At 38.9% G+C, this 14,502-nt stretch overlaps 1 protein-coding gene across 1 annotated transcript in view; it reads right to left on the bottom strand.

Annotated features, from left to right (window-relative positions):
• Positions 1 to 1,742: 1,742 nt before the first annotated feature.
• Positions 1,743 to 14,502, bottom strand: part of lasp1 (LIM and SH3 protein 1) — a 66,483-nt gene continuing 53,723 nt past the window's right edge. Inside the window, exons 5-7 of the mRNA XM_062050124.1 lie at positions 7,670 to 7,733; positions 6,726 to 6,826; positions 1,743 to 3,552 (exon numbers count right to left, since the gene is read on the bottom strand). Of these exons, the coding sequence (XP_061906108.1) occupies positions 3,379 to 3,552; positions 6,726 to 6,826; positions 7,670 to 7,733 (339 nt within the window). The 3' untranslated portion in view covers positions 1,743 to 3,378. The remainder of the gene's footprint in view (positions 3,553 to 6,725; positions 6,827 to 7,669; positions 7,734 to 14,502) is intronic.

The raw sequence follows: 14,502 nt of genomic DNA, 5'->3' as shown, positions 1-14,502 counted from the left end.
AATTGATTGACGTGGACCCCGACTTAAACAAGTTGAAAAACTTATTCGGGTGTTACCATTTAGTAGTCAATTGTACGGAATATGTACTGTACTGTGCAATCTACTAATACAAGTTCCAATCAATCAATCAAAAACAAGGTTTTCCAAAATAAGAGAACTACTTCAACTCCAGTTATGGAAAAAGTGCCAACATGGCACTGCCATATTTATTATTGAAGTCACAAAGTGCATTATTTTTTTTAACATGCCTCAAAACAGCTTGGAATTTGGGACATGCTCTCCCTGAGATAATCCTGATACCCATTACAACTATGGGAAATACTATACTTTGATTTTTACAAAGTGCATTATTTTTTTGATTTTTTTTAAATGCCTCAAAACAACAGCTACAAAAACAATGAAGGCACACAGCTTCAGTCCAGAGTATACTGGCCTACGTCCGTGTTTTTCCGGATACGTACCGCTCCGTACAGCGGCGTTTTAAAAAAATCATTAATTTTACTTATTGAAACAGATACCGATAATTTCCGATATTACATTTTAAAGCATTTATCGGCCGATAATCAGACATCTCTAATTGGTATACCTGTTGTGTGCGTGCTTGAACTACTACCCTTCAGAATAAACCCTACAAGTGAATACAAATAAATAAATGAAAAAATAAGATTATATATTCTAAATATATATATATATATATATATATATATATATATATATATATATATATATATATATATATATATATATATATATATATATATATATATATATATATATATTTCAGATGAAAGTTCTCTTTTTCTGGCCATTTTGAGCGTTTAATTGACCCCACAAATGTGATGCTCCAGAAACTCAATCTGCTCAAAGGAAGGTCCGTTTTGTAGCTTCTGTAACGAGCTAAACTGTTTTCAGATGTGTGAACATGATTGCACAAGGGTTTTCTAATCATCAATTAGCCTTCTGAGCCAATGAGCAAACACATTGTACCATTAGAACACTGGAGTGATAGTTGCTGAAAATGGGCCTCTATACACCTATGTAGATATTGCACCAAAAACCAGACATTTGCAGCTAGAACAGTCATTTACCACATTAGCAATGTATAGAGTGTATTTCTTTAAAGTTAAGACTAGTTTAAAGTTATCTTCATTGAAAAGTACAGTGCTTTTCCTTAAAAAATAAGGACATTTCAATGTGACCCCAAACTTTTGAACGGTAGTGTATATTCAAATATATAAAAATATATAGTTTTTAAATTAAAAAACACGTTTCCAAATGCTGCCCAGTTTAGACTTAGACAATCTTTATTGATCCACAAGGGAAATTGTTCCACACAGTAGCTCAGTTACAAAGGATGGTAAGGGCAAGGATGGAAGGGATAATGCAGGTATAAAGTAGACTAAAAATGTACCGTAGTCACAATATAAAATATAACATATGTAATATTTACATATTATATATATACAGTATGTAATATATACTGATATATATTATGTTTCCTTTAACTGACTAATTTTCTAGTCCTGTTGCCAGTCGGGCGGCACGCAGCAGCAGAGTGGGCAATTGCCGACACTAAACTTGAATATTCATAAAAAACGTCAACAACAACTGGGAATCCGTTCTGAACGTTCACTTAAATGAGCCGTCTCATGCCTACATGAGCACACACAGAGCTACAGCGAGCTGAGGGCCCAAAATGAACGCACTAAATGTTGTACAGCATAAACCTGAGCCAAACAGTCTTGAGAAAAATGACATTTTTATTGAATCTGCAGAGTCATCAGTACAGATGAAGTGCTGACAGGAGATGATTTCAGGTCCTAACATCTGAGAATGCTGCACTTTTTTTGTCTTTTTTTAAATTTTTGACAAGGTGTCAATATGCATATGCTATCTTTATTCCATTTTGTAAAATAACAAAACCATACTGAAAACATTTTTTTCAAGATGAATTGCACAAAACTGGTCTGCACGCTCCACTTGCAAATAACATGAGTCCTACGGTGTATATAAAGCAGAATGGCGAGCAGAACGGAATGATGGGTACGAAAGCACAGAGGGGCGACGAAGGCTGAAGGGAACAACGGGTTCAGCAGAGGGCGAGGAGGACAAGCGAGTCAATGAGAAGGTGGCGCTACGTTTTTTGATGTGTAAAGATTGGATGCAAAAAAAAAAAACGAAAGAAAAGACCTTGTTTGACTGACAGGCACCTCCACTCGAGAGCATCCTAACACTGCTTGTCTGTAGGATCTTCGTACAAACAACGTCCGGAATGGCATTAGTAGCTATAGAAATATGATCACAAACTTTGCGTTCCTCCCTTTAGAAGTCATCGGAAATGTGTGAATGCCCAAACTGACAAGAAAAAAAAAAGCCTGTGATGCTTTCGTACACCATTTAAAAAGATTCCTCCACCTCAACGATGCATACACCGTGGTACAAAATGTCCCCTGGCTACATAGGGAGCGTCCCCAAACACCACACATCCCCCAGCGCAGTCAGAAAAGGAGATTATTTACACGGACAAACGCTCACTCCGTCCCCGCCTTGTTCCAAGCGACGTCCAACTCCGACTACACAAACTTGAATTGCTGGTTTATTCGTTTAATACACTTTTTTTTTTTTCCTTTTCTTTTTTTGAAAATAAGCATCTTGGCAATCACAACAAAGGTGAAGGAAGGACAGCGTGAGTGAGGAGGAAGGAGACCGACATTTACTAAAGATAAGACGGAAAAAAGTGTCCTCGCAGTTAAAACGATAAAGTCCTCCTCTTTTCTCTGCCAACTTTATAGCCAAAACGGTGACGAAAAAAGACGAAAGAGTCAACGCCATTTCGGAGCAAACAGGAAGTAGGATGTCTTGAGGGGAAACAGCAGGAGCTGCGCTTTTCCAGTTGAACATGACCCACAATGTGGGCGTCACATTAGCTAGACAGGTCTATATATATATATATATATATATATATATATATATATATATATATAGTTCAAAAACTTCTCCGTGGGACGGAGGTCAAAGGAATGTACAAGTGTTTGAGCGTCCAGTTTGTCAGCAAAGAAAAAAAGCTGCTAAAGAAAGAAAGAAAGATCTGTCTTGAAGGTGGGGAAGTTAAGTGCTATAGCGAGGATGGAGCTGCGTGACGAGATGGCGGGATGAGGAGACACACCCAAACAGAGACAGACATCAGCACGGACTGACAAGAAGGTGGACAGAAGAAGTCTTGAGGTTAGGGAGAGAAAGAGAGAGAGAGTGAGAGAAAAAGAGAGAAAGGGGGCGGGGTCAAATGAGGTTAAATCAAGAGAAGCGGCATTTAATATGAGATGGCACTGGGCTTTTTTTTTTTTTTAAAATCCTTTCCTTTCCTTTCTCATCCTCCTCTCAAACGGCCTCCACGTAGTTGGCGGGCAGCATGCCCTGCTGGCCGGTGCGCTCCACGCGGCCGTACATCCAGCCCACGTCGATCTGCTGCACGTCCACGATCACGTCGCCGTCCATGAAGGACACCTCGTCCTCGTCGGCGGCGGCGTAGTCGTACACCGCCCGGTACCGCTTCTGTGGACGCAACAGTGCCATCAGGTTCATGAGCGAAGAAAGCACAATATATAGTCAAAGGTTATGTGGAAGCAGGGCTAGTACTCTTCTCACATAGAGGATCTTTGATCAGCACACACGCACAGCTCAATAGCTGGTGGTTATTGATCATTTCCGACCTGGCAGCACAGGTAGCCTACTTTAGTTCCGTTTTGTAGTTACGTTGTAGCGTCCTCAAAAATCTAAATATTTAAAAGCAAGACTGAAGTTTATGCAGGTTTTGAATACAAATATTGTCGTAGATTTATGAGACATTTCAATTTAAGACCTTTCATTTAAGACCTTTTATGAGATTTTAGGCTAAATTTACAAATTTTAAGGCCTTAAATTCAAATTGTTGGATTTGAGACTTATACACCACGCGGATACCCTGTCAAAAAACACTCTTGCTTTAAAGTATCTATGACTATTATTTTTGCAGTAGATTATTTTAAGATCCTCTAAATGACAGAAGCCTTCTGTTCTTTTTACAAACCACGTTTCCATATGAGTTGGGAAATTGTGTTAGATGTAAATATAAACGGAATACAATGATTTGCAAATCATTTTCAAGCCATATTCAGTTGAATATGCTACAAAAACAACATATTTGATGTTCAAACTGATAAACATTTTTTTTTGTGCAAATAATCATTAACTTTAGAATTTGATGCCAGCAACACGTGACAAAGAAGTTGGGTAAGGTGGCAATAAATACTGATAAAGTTGAGGAATGCTCATCAAACACTTATTTGGAACATCCCACAGGTGAACAGGCAAATTGGGAACAGGTGGGTGCCATGATTGGGTATAAAAGTAGATTCCATGAAATGCTCAGTCATTCACAAACAAGGATGGGGCGAGGGTCACCACTTTGTCAACAACTGCATGAGCAAATTGTTGAACAGTTTAAGAAAAACCTTTCTCAACCAGCTATTGCAAGGAATTTAGGTATTTCACCATCTACGGTCCGTAATATCATCAAAGGGTTCAGAGAATCTGGAGAAATCACTGCACGTAAGCAGCTAAGCCTGTGACCTTCGATCCCTCAGGCTGTACTACATCAACAAGCGACATCAGTGTGTAAAGGATATCACCACATGGGCTCAGGAACACTTCAGAAACCCACTGTCAGTAACTACAGTTGGTCGCTACATCTGTATGTGCAAGTTAAATCTCTCCTATGCAAGGCGAAAACCGTTTATCAACAACACCCAGAAACGCCGTCGGCTTCGCTGGGCCTGAGCTCATCTAAGATGGACTGATACAAAGTGGAAAAGTGTTCTATGGTCTGACGAGTCCACATTTCAAATTGTTTTTGGAAACTGTGGACGTCGTGTCCTCCGGACCAAAGAGGAAAAGAACCATCTGGATTGTTATAGGCGCAAAGTTGAAAAGCCAGCATCTGTGATGGTATGGAGGTGTATTAGTGCCCAAGAAATGGGTAACTTACACATCTGTGAAGGCGCCATTAATGCTGAAAGGTACATACAGGTTTTGGAGCAACATATGTTGCCATCCAAGCAACGTTACCATGGACGCCCCTGCTTATTTCAGCAAGACAATGCCAAGCCACATGTTACATCAACGAGGCTTCATAGTAAAAGAGTGCGGGTACTAGACTGGCCTGCCTGTAGTCCAGACCTGTCTCCCATTGAAAATGTGTGGCGCATTATGACCACAACGGAGACCCCCGGACTGTTGAACAACTTAAGCTGTACATCAAGCAAGAATGGGAAAGAATTCCACCTGAAATGCTTCAAAAATGTGTCTCCTCAGTTCCCAAACGTTTACTGAGTGTTGTTAAAAGGAAAGGCCATGTAACACAGTGGTGAACATGCCCTTTCCCAACTACTTTGGCACGCGTTGCAGCCATGAAATTCTAAGTTAATTATTTGCAAAAAATAAAATAAAGTTTATGAGTTTGAACATCAAATATCTTGTCTTTGTAGTAAATTCAATTGAATATGGGTTGAAAATGATTTGCAAATCATTTTATTCTGTTTATATTTACATTTAACACAATTTCCCAGCTCAATTTGTAATAGAGTTTTTGTAGTACTTCTAAACAAAATTTAAACAATGTTTAATTTCTTTAAGGTGATTTTATCTACCTGTTTGTAATCGTGGCTTGGAATGGAAAGCCATCTTGCCTCCTTTCATATTTCCGGGAAACAAGTCGTTTGGAATTAGCCTCATTGCGGACGTTTTTGCCATTGGTGACGTCAGCAGATTATCTATACATGGCAGCTATTTACCAAAAGCGTCTCCGCCATTGTAGTCAATAAGCGCCTTCTTTTTCTCCATCCTCTTGTTGTGGGCAGACTGGCTCGTACATGCACATGCATCCTCTGCTGTTGTCATTTCTAATACAAAGTAGCGTATGGTTTTAACTTCCACCTGTCAGTAGACTCCACATGGAAGCTAAACATGGATGACGAGGAGAAGACGCCGTCAAAGTGGAGACACGTAAATAAGACACCCCACAAAACGGCGCATCCTGAAGAGGCGAACAGAGAGCGGCTTGAAAACGGTCAGGGAAACAATCTATGCAACATTTTGACCAAAGAACCACTTCCTTGTGTTATGTAGACCACAAGGAAGGGTTTTATGTGTCGAAAAAAAATTATATGATCGCTTTAAGAGTGGTTAACTATTTTTTACACTTGGGATTATCAACAAAACCGTTGCTTAACTTCACCTTTGTTACTGTATTTATTAAAGTTAGAGCTATTTGGGACTTTACCTCTTAATATCAACAGTTTCTTCTTTCTGTTTTTTTTTTACATTTGTGTTGATTAAGTTTCAAGATATGAAATGTTTCACCATCCAAGACTGAAAGTTTTTCAGTGTAATACCAATAATGGTTAACTTCTTTTAGTTAGTAATAACCTTTTTTTTTTTTTTAATCGCATAAACTGTATAAAAGATTTTAATAGTGGCCATAGTTTGACTCCAAAACCGACTAGTTCCACTATATTCTATGATACTTTAATTTCTAAATCCAAACAAGGAGGTTATTGAACACTTTCTTCCATCTTCTATTCACACTTGGGTTTTGCTCAAGTGAATTCTGCCCCTGGCCTACTAATAACACATTTGCCTGCTAATTAGGTTCCTTTTCAAACTTTTAACCGTTGCGAGTTGGATCGTACCCCAGCAGCGCTGGGAGGCGGGGCAGCTGCCGCCTGGGAGACAGGCTCAGGGTGAGAATCACGGTGGTAGTTCTGAGGGGCTGCCATGGGCTGGAAAGCAGCTGAAAACAAACAGAAAAAAAGGGTTTAAGTTATCATTGAGTGATTTGAGGACAAAAAATGTATACTGCATACTAGCAGGGGTTGCTTTAAACCAGTGGTTCTTAACTTGGGTTCGATAGAACCCTAGGGGTTGGGCGAGTCGGGCTCAGGGGTTCGGCGAAGGTCAAGACACACCCGACTCATCGTGTAAATAAAAACGTCTCCCTATCGGCGTATTACGGATAATGCAACAGCAGAAGTCACACTGATTTGCAGGTGTGTACTTTGTTTTGAGTTTATGCACTGTGTTGGTTTTGTTGTTTGAACAAGGTGATGTTCATGCACGGTTCATTTTGTGCACCAGTAAAAAAACATGGTAACACTTTAGTATGGGGAACATATTCACCATTAATTAGTTGCTTATTAACATGCAAATTAGTAACATATTGGCTCTTAACTAGTCATTATTAAGTACTTATTAATAATGCCTTATTCGGCATGGCCTTATTATAAGCCTAACCCTCTAACCCTGGCCCTAACCAAATAACTCTAAGTTAAGTCTTTGTTACTTAGAATATGTTCCCCTAGTGTCCAAAAAACTCTAAATTAAGTCTTTGTTACTTAGAATATGTTCTCCTAGTGTCCAAAAAACTCTAAATTAAGTCTTTGTTACTTAGAATATGTTCCCCATACTAAAGTGTTACCAAAAACATATAACTTTGTCTTGAATTTGAAAAAAACATTTTTTTTTTAAATATTTCACTAAAGATGGGTATGGTGAATGCCCATATGAAACTGGTGGGGTTCGGTACCTCCAACAAGGTTAAGAACCACTGCTTTAAACACTTAATAAGCGGGACTACCTGGGCTGGGGTTGCCTTGCGGATGTGGAGTCTTACTCTTCTCAAACTCCTCATGGTACTTGATCTAGATGAGGACACAAACGTCACAAATCAGTACAATTCAACATGCGGTTCACTTTTCCTCCAGCAGATGTCTCCCAATTGCACTTGAGCTGTGATGGGTGGGGAGCGAAGATGCTGACAGGATGTGACATCCCAGCAGCATGTCACACATGGCAACCGTCGCTGACACACCAGAGCGATCAGGTGAGGGGGGGGGGAGAGGTCCAGAATGAGCCAGCAACATTGAAGAGGAAATGTGTCTTTTAAATCATGTCGACTTTCAGGTGGGATTCAATTGTGTGTCACAAAAGATGGCCTACACATAAAAGAAGATCTGACTGGTGAAGCTGGCCGCTCATGAATAGCGGGCTGTCAGCAGACTGTCTCAGAGTGGACTGGGTCAAGATTTACGCCATCAAAAGGCCCAGTGTGCTTGGCGGCAGAGGAGTCCATTAGCAAAGGGCGAGTGACTGAGTGTTTGCACGATGACAGCGAGCCAAGCGATGGAGAGGACAATGATCTCAGCAGCAATACGCTGCTCCTGGCGTGTGTGAGATAACTAGGGTTTGTTTTTGACGAGCGTGAACAGATGGTGAGGATTTACAGGAAGTGACATACGCAGTGGATGGAAACCCCCCCGCCCCCATAAACTCAAAGTGAGGGTCAATGGGACAATATGTAAATAAAAGGAAGAAGATGAAATAGAAGATGTCAGTTTGTTGTGTGCAGACAACAAAGGACAGGAAGGAGGACTCATCTGACGCGCTGATTGAAAGCAGATGTCTCATTTGGGGCGTCGAGCCTCAATCCTGCTCGTCATCATCATGTGGTTTCTGTGTGCGCCCACCCATAAATACATAATGCACCTATTCTGCGGCCCGCACTCTTCCTTGATCTCGGCGATTAGCCAGCACCCTCCTCTCTGACTGTGTCATTACATGTAGTGAAGCATGTGTGATGTGTGTGAGAGAGAAAGTGATTCCCATGGGAAGGGAGGCCATGGAATAAATCACGTGTCTTTCTACTCCATTGCTCTTATTTACAGGCAGATTAATGCCTCTTGATGTGGGACAGAGAGCATAAATATAGCTTTGCTGATGAATAAAATGCACTTCATGGACCACTGCTTCTCAAATACAGGGATACTACTAACCCATGGGGTACTTGAAGGCACCCCTCGGGTACTATAGATCAGGCGTGTCCAAACTTCTTCCACCAAGAGCTGCATCACAAAAAGCCAAAGTATGCGGGGACCATTTTTATTTTGTTTAAAAAAATGCTGAAAATAGACGTTACATCTATTTAAAGACAAAATAATGTCAACTTTGTGGTATAGATGACAGAGTATATTATTATTAGTTATTACAGGGATGTCCAAAGTGCGGCTTAGGGGCCATTTAAAGAGAGCTGAAATTTGTATACTAATAACTAATAATAATACCATTTGTCACTTATAACACAAATCTGGCACTAAGTTTTGATATATAATGTCTGTTTGTAGCATTTAAAAAAAATAATCCTCCGCATTCTTAGACTTTTCAAATATTGTATCAGATTTTTGCCTTTTTTTCCTTACATATAGACACACACGGACACACAGACGCATGTGCGCACTCGCGCGCGCACGCACACACACTAGAAAATAACTATGATTCTGTGCTGAACAAGAATATGGACAGTAAATAACTTTTATGGTTTATTATTATAATCGAGAAAAATTATTAAAATTATTAAATGAAGATCTTAACTATTTGGATGACGTCTTAATTATTATTACACTACAAATTGGGTGTCCGGATTCAATATTGATATCGATTAACGGTCCGGTATCGGCAAAAAAACAAGTATGGGATTATATGGGCTCCAATATAAGCGCTCCGATACTAACAGAGTGTTTGCTTGTGCAAAGCTGGACAGCCAGTTAACATCCAAATGTCTTCCAAAAAAAGCACACAAACTAGGTTTTTTCTTCTATTTTAGTCAAGCAATATTACAGTGATACAGCACAATTGGCAATATAAACAAGTATCAAACAATTATAATTGCGTATTAATTACACATACAAAGTCTTCAAGGCAGAAAGAAGTGTATTAGAAAGTTTCAAGTAACAAACTTTTACAGTGAAGTAAAGTGAATTACATTTATATAGCACTTTTTCTCAAGTGACTCAAAGCGCTTTACATTGTGAAACCCAATATCTAAGTTACATTTAAACCAGTGTGGGTGGCACTGGGAGCAGGTGGGTAAAGTGTCTTGCCCAAGGACACAACGGCAGTGACTAGGATGGCGGAAGCGGGGATCGAACCTGCAACCCTCAAGTTGCTGGCACGGCCGCTCTATCAACCGAGCTATACCGCCCATTTACACATCATTCAGTTTACTGCATCATGATCTTAACTTCACAAATTATTGTGGCCACTATGTGCCTTTAAAAACAATTACCATTCCGCTTCAACTTATAGACAGAGTAAGTCCATTCCGGACTGTTAATAATAAATATGTTAGTGTTTTTGATACCTGCCATTGTTCTGTTTGAGTAATTCCACTTCATCAAGCCTTTTCTATCATTCGTCACAAAAAACAAAAGTATGTATGATCCCTGCTAATATTGTATCAGTTGACTATCGGTATCAGCCAATACTATAATAGGCTCCAATATCCGTATCGTATCAGGAAAATAATCATCTTAAATAGATAAAAATTAACATTAACTTTTACTATCTAGTGAATTAGAATTGGCTAACAGACTGTTTAATCTGAGAATTTACTTTTATTTATTTATTTTTCTGTAGTGGTAGCAGCAGCTGACAGTGGTGGTGGCGACGGCAGAAGTGGCTTTGTTGGTCATGCCAAAGAAGTTTGACACTTAACTGCTGTCCACCTTTAATCGCCAACTTGTAATTAGCTAATAGCGTGTGTGATTTCATCACATTGATGTCCATTTAGTAAATATTGGAGGTCTTTTGGCACATTCTGCAGAACAACTCTTTGTGTGATCAACAGACTTTAACCACATTTTGAAAAGTTAGCCTGCCAGCCACTTTAGCTGCAATTTGCAGTTTCCCATTCCCCCGACATGGATTCATTTCATTCATTAATTTCACTACAGCATGAGTACGTTCACAGGATGTGGCCTCCCAAGCTTCCGGTGTTCTGACTTTGTGCACTGGCCGTACACAATCGCCAAATAAAAGGTTCCGCCGGACAATCATCACAATGTACCTTCAATCAAAATTATTAAAGGGGAACTGCACTTGAGCCCTCTAAATAAACATCCAAAAGAAACTCTTTAAAACATGCTGTAAAAATGCATATGCTCCTGGGATCGTTTAATTTTGCCGTCCACCGTAGTGGTCGCTATGGAGGCAGCGCTTTCAGACCTTACAAGATCTTGTGTCCAGTTTGAAAGCCAGAGATGTAGTAATTTATCCATGACCACAACGTAATTTCTATTTATCGTTTGATTGATTGACAAATTGACTACCGGCCCAGTCCTACAATTGTATTACATTTTTTAATGCCTCTGGACATCGTATTTAACGCCTTATTTTTCGCAAATCCATTTAATTACTTTTAATGCTTTTTAATGCCCCGCAGAAACCCTGTAACAATTTAAGTGATTTTATATGTATTTTTCATTCTGAATGTTTCAGACAAGACAATTAAATGAGCACTGTTTTGTTCTGTAATAAATCAGATGATGGTGCTACAAAAAACTTTTCTCTCTAATTGGGCACTATTTAAAACTGCAAAAATATTCCACAGGGGGTACTTGGTTGAGACGGACTATTGGGCATATTCCACCTACCGTAGGTGTGTGTAATGCGTGAAAAAAAGTTAGTTTTTTAATATTACAAAATATTTCATAATTCAATTTGATTCCGATTAAGGTGACGATTCAATTTGATTCGATTCTCAATTGTAATATATTATTTGTGTAATGCGCGAAAAAAAAGGTTGTTTTTTTAATAAAACTAAATAATCATAAGACACCTCACGATTTGATTTTGATTCTTGAGGAGAAGATTCAATTCAGAAATCGATTCTCAATTCAACACAAATCTCGTAATATATTATTTGAGTAATACTCAAAAAAAAGGGTTCCGTTTGTTTTTTGATTAAACAAAATTAATCATAAGACAGACACCTCATGATTTTATTTGATTCCGATTTTTGAGGTTACGATTCAATTCAGAATCGATTCTCAATTCAACACCATTCTCACAATATATTATTTGTGTAATGCACAGAAAAAATGGTTCCGTTTGTTTTTAAATTTTAAAAAATTTTCTATTTAACCTTTAATCAGGAAAAAATCCCATTGAGATGCAAAACCTCTTTTTTAAGGGAGTCCTGGTCAAAAGGCAGCAAAGTTACACATATAATTACATTCACATTACACATTAAAATGACAGGATGGACATCAAGTAAAACAGTTACATATAACTGAGGCTCCTTCAAATACTCTCAGTTTTGATTTAAAAGCATTTAAGGATAAAAATTCAGTGGGCTTCCAGTCTCTTTGTAGCATGTTCCAAGCACAAGGAGCTGCACATACAAAAGTTTTTTCCCTAGCTCAGTGCGAGCATAAGGGACAGAGAGCAACAGCTGATTGTTGGATCTCAGTGCATAAGAGTTCGTACTTCTCTGTGAAATCAATGCACAAATGTATTCAGGCAAAAGTCACAGAAGAGCCTTGTAAATAAAAGTGTACCAATAACACTGTCTCCTAGTGGACAGAGAAGGCCGCCCCAACCGAGAGTACAAGTCACAGTGGTGTGTCATGGCTCAACAGTTTGTGATGAACCTCAAAGAAGCCTGGTAAACACAGTCCACCATCTGAAGACAGGAATGAGTAGCATTCATATAAAAAAGATCACCATAATCTAGCACAGATAAAAATGTGGCAGAGACATGGCGCTTTTTTACACCAAAAGAAAAACATCTCTTATTAGGGGATTCAATCATCAATTAAAACACTAAGATATTTATATTCATGCACCACTTCTATGACATTCCCTTTAGGAGTGGACACTACCAAAGGGTGTTTGAGGCACCTTCCTATGTTTGGAAAACAGTCTAAGTTTTGTCTTGTCAGCATTGAGAACCAGTTTTAAGTCAATAAGTGAATTCTGCACAGCGACAAAAGCTTTCTGCAGAGAATTAACAGCCTGTTCAACAGATGATCCAGAGCAATAAATAATTGTATCCTCAGCATAAAAATGCATATTAGCATTAGAAAAATGTTGTTCCAGATCATTGATGTATAAAATAAGTAAGAGGGGCCCCAATACAGATCCCTGGGGCAGCCCTTTAAGAACAGTGACAAATTCTGAACAAAGGCCCTCACATTTGATACACTCGGTCCTGTTTTCTAAATAATTTGAAAACGAAGCAAACATATATTCTGACAGTCCAATGAGAAACATCCTGCGTTTCAAAATAGTGTGGTCTATTGTGCCAAACGCTTTGGAGAGATCAATAGAAAGTGAAGCACAGTACTGTTTTTATCAAGCGCTACAATGATGTCATTTACCACCTTCATTGTAGCAGTGATGGTGCAGTGCTGTTTCCTGAAACCTGATTGATATTTACAAATAATTGTATTTTTTATTTCTCAATAAAACAAAATAAATCATAAACCACCTAACGACTCGATTACGATTTTTGAGATGATAAAATTAAGAATTGATTCTCATTTCAACACGATTTTCGTAAAATGTTATTTGTGTAATGCGTGAGAAAAAAAACATGGTTCCGTTAGTTTTTTAATTAAACAAATTAAATCATAAGACACCTTACGATTCGATTTGATTCCGGTTCTTGACGTGACGATTCAATTCTGAATAGATTCTCAATTTAACACAAAAATTTGTAATTAGGGCTGTCAAAGTTAACACGATAACGCGTTATCTATAAATTTAAATACGGGCACTAATATTTTGAACGGGTGATTAACGCGAACACTTCCTTTTTGACCCTCGGGCCGTGCCGTAACGGGGGGAACTTGGCTGCAGTTCACTTGCTACTAATGAGCCGCAGGCAAGCAGAAATGGACAAAAGAAAGTATACCTTATGGAAATATTAGGTTCAAAGCAAAGTCTACCTTACGGAAATATCAGACTCAAAGCCATGGCAAGTTGTTCTCCCGACAAGAAAGGACTCTTTTTCGCTGTGAGAAGAGGCAACATCTCTGCAGTAAACGCCTGCTGCGCGCTCGTTCAGAGGTGCGTGGTGCTTAACTTCAGTGTTCAGATTACGATGAAGGTGCAGTGATAACATAACATTTCAGATTGTTACTGTGACCGATTTAGTAAGTAAGATGACATAAAAGCTCAACAGAAATTAAAGACCGTTGGCAGGATGTCGAAAGGAGACTTTTTTATTGCAACAGTTGATCCAACATCAAAACATGTCAAGACACTTTCTCAAAACAATCACACACTTTTCCGGCTTCAGAATAAAAGCGCTACGCTATACATCCGGTTTAACTACATTTAGGATTTCTCCTTAATGTACGGGCTTCATATTGGCCGCAACACCTAACAAAATAAAGTGATATAATGTATTGTGGCGTCCATAAGAAAAAGTCTGACTCTCTTTTTAGCTTTTATTGCAAATGTTATGCTAACAGCGGGCCCAATTCCAACAAGTATTTCCTCCGTGCACACACGTCTGCCTCCGTGCTTCACTCCTGGACACACAACACTTGTTCATTCTCTGCCGACACGGTGTGTTCCACAGACCATGGGAAAAATTACCACCATAACACACTAACATACACATTAACA

The sequence above is a fragment of the Entelurus aequoreus genome, linkage group LG06 (genome assembly GCF_033978785.1).
Source record: "Entelurus aequoreus isolate RoL-2023_Sb linkage group LG06, RoL_Eaeq_v1.1, whole genome shotgun sequence".
Lineage (NCBI taxonomy): Eukaryota > Metazoa > Chordata > Actinopteri > Syngnathiformes > Syngnathidae > Entelurus > Entelurus aequoreus.
Note: the sequence above shows the minus strand (reverse complement) of the source record. Positions and strands in the feature narration are given on the sequence as shown.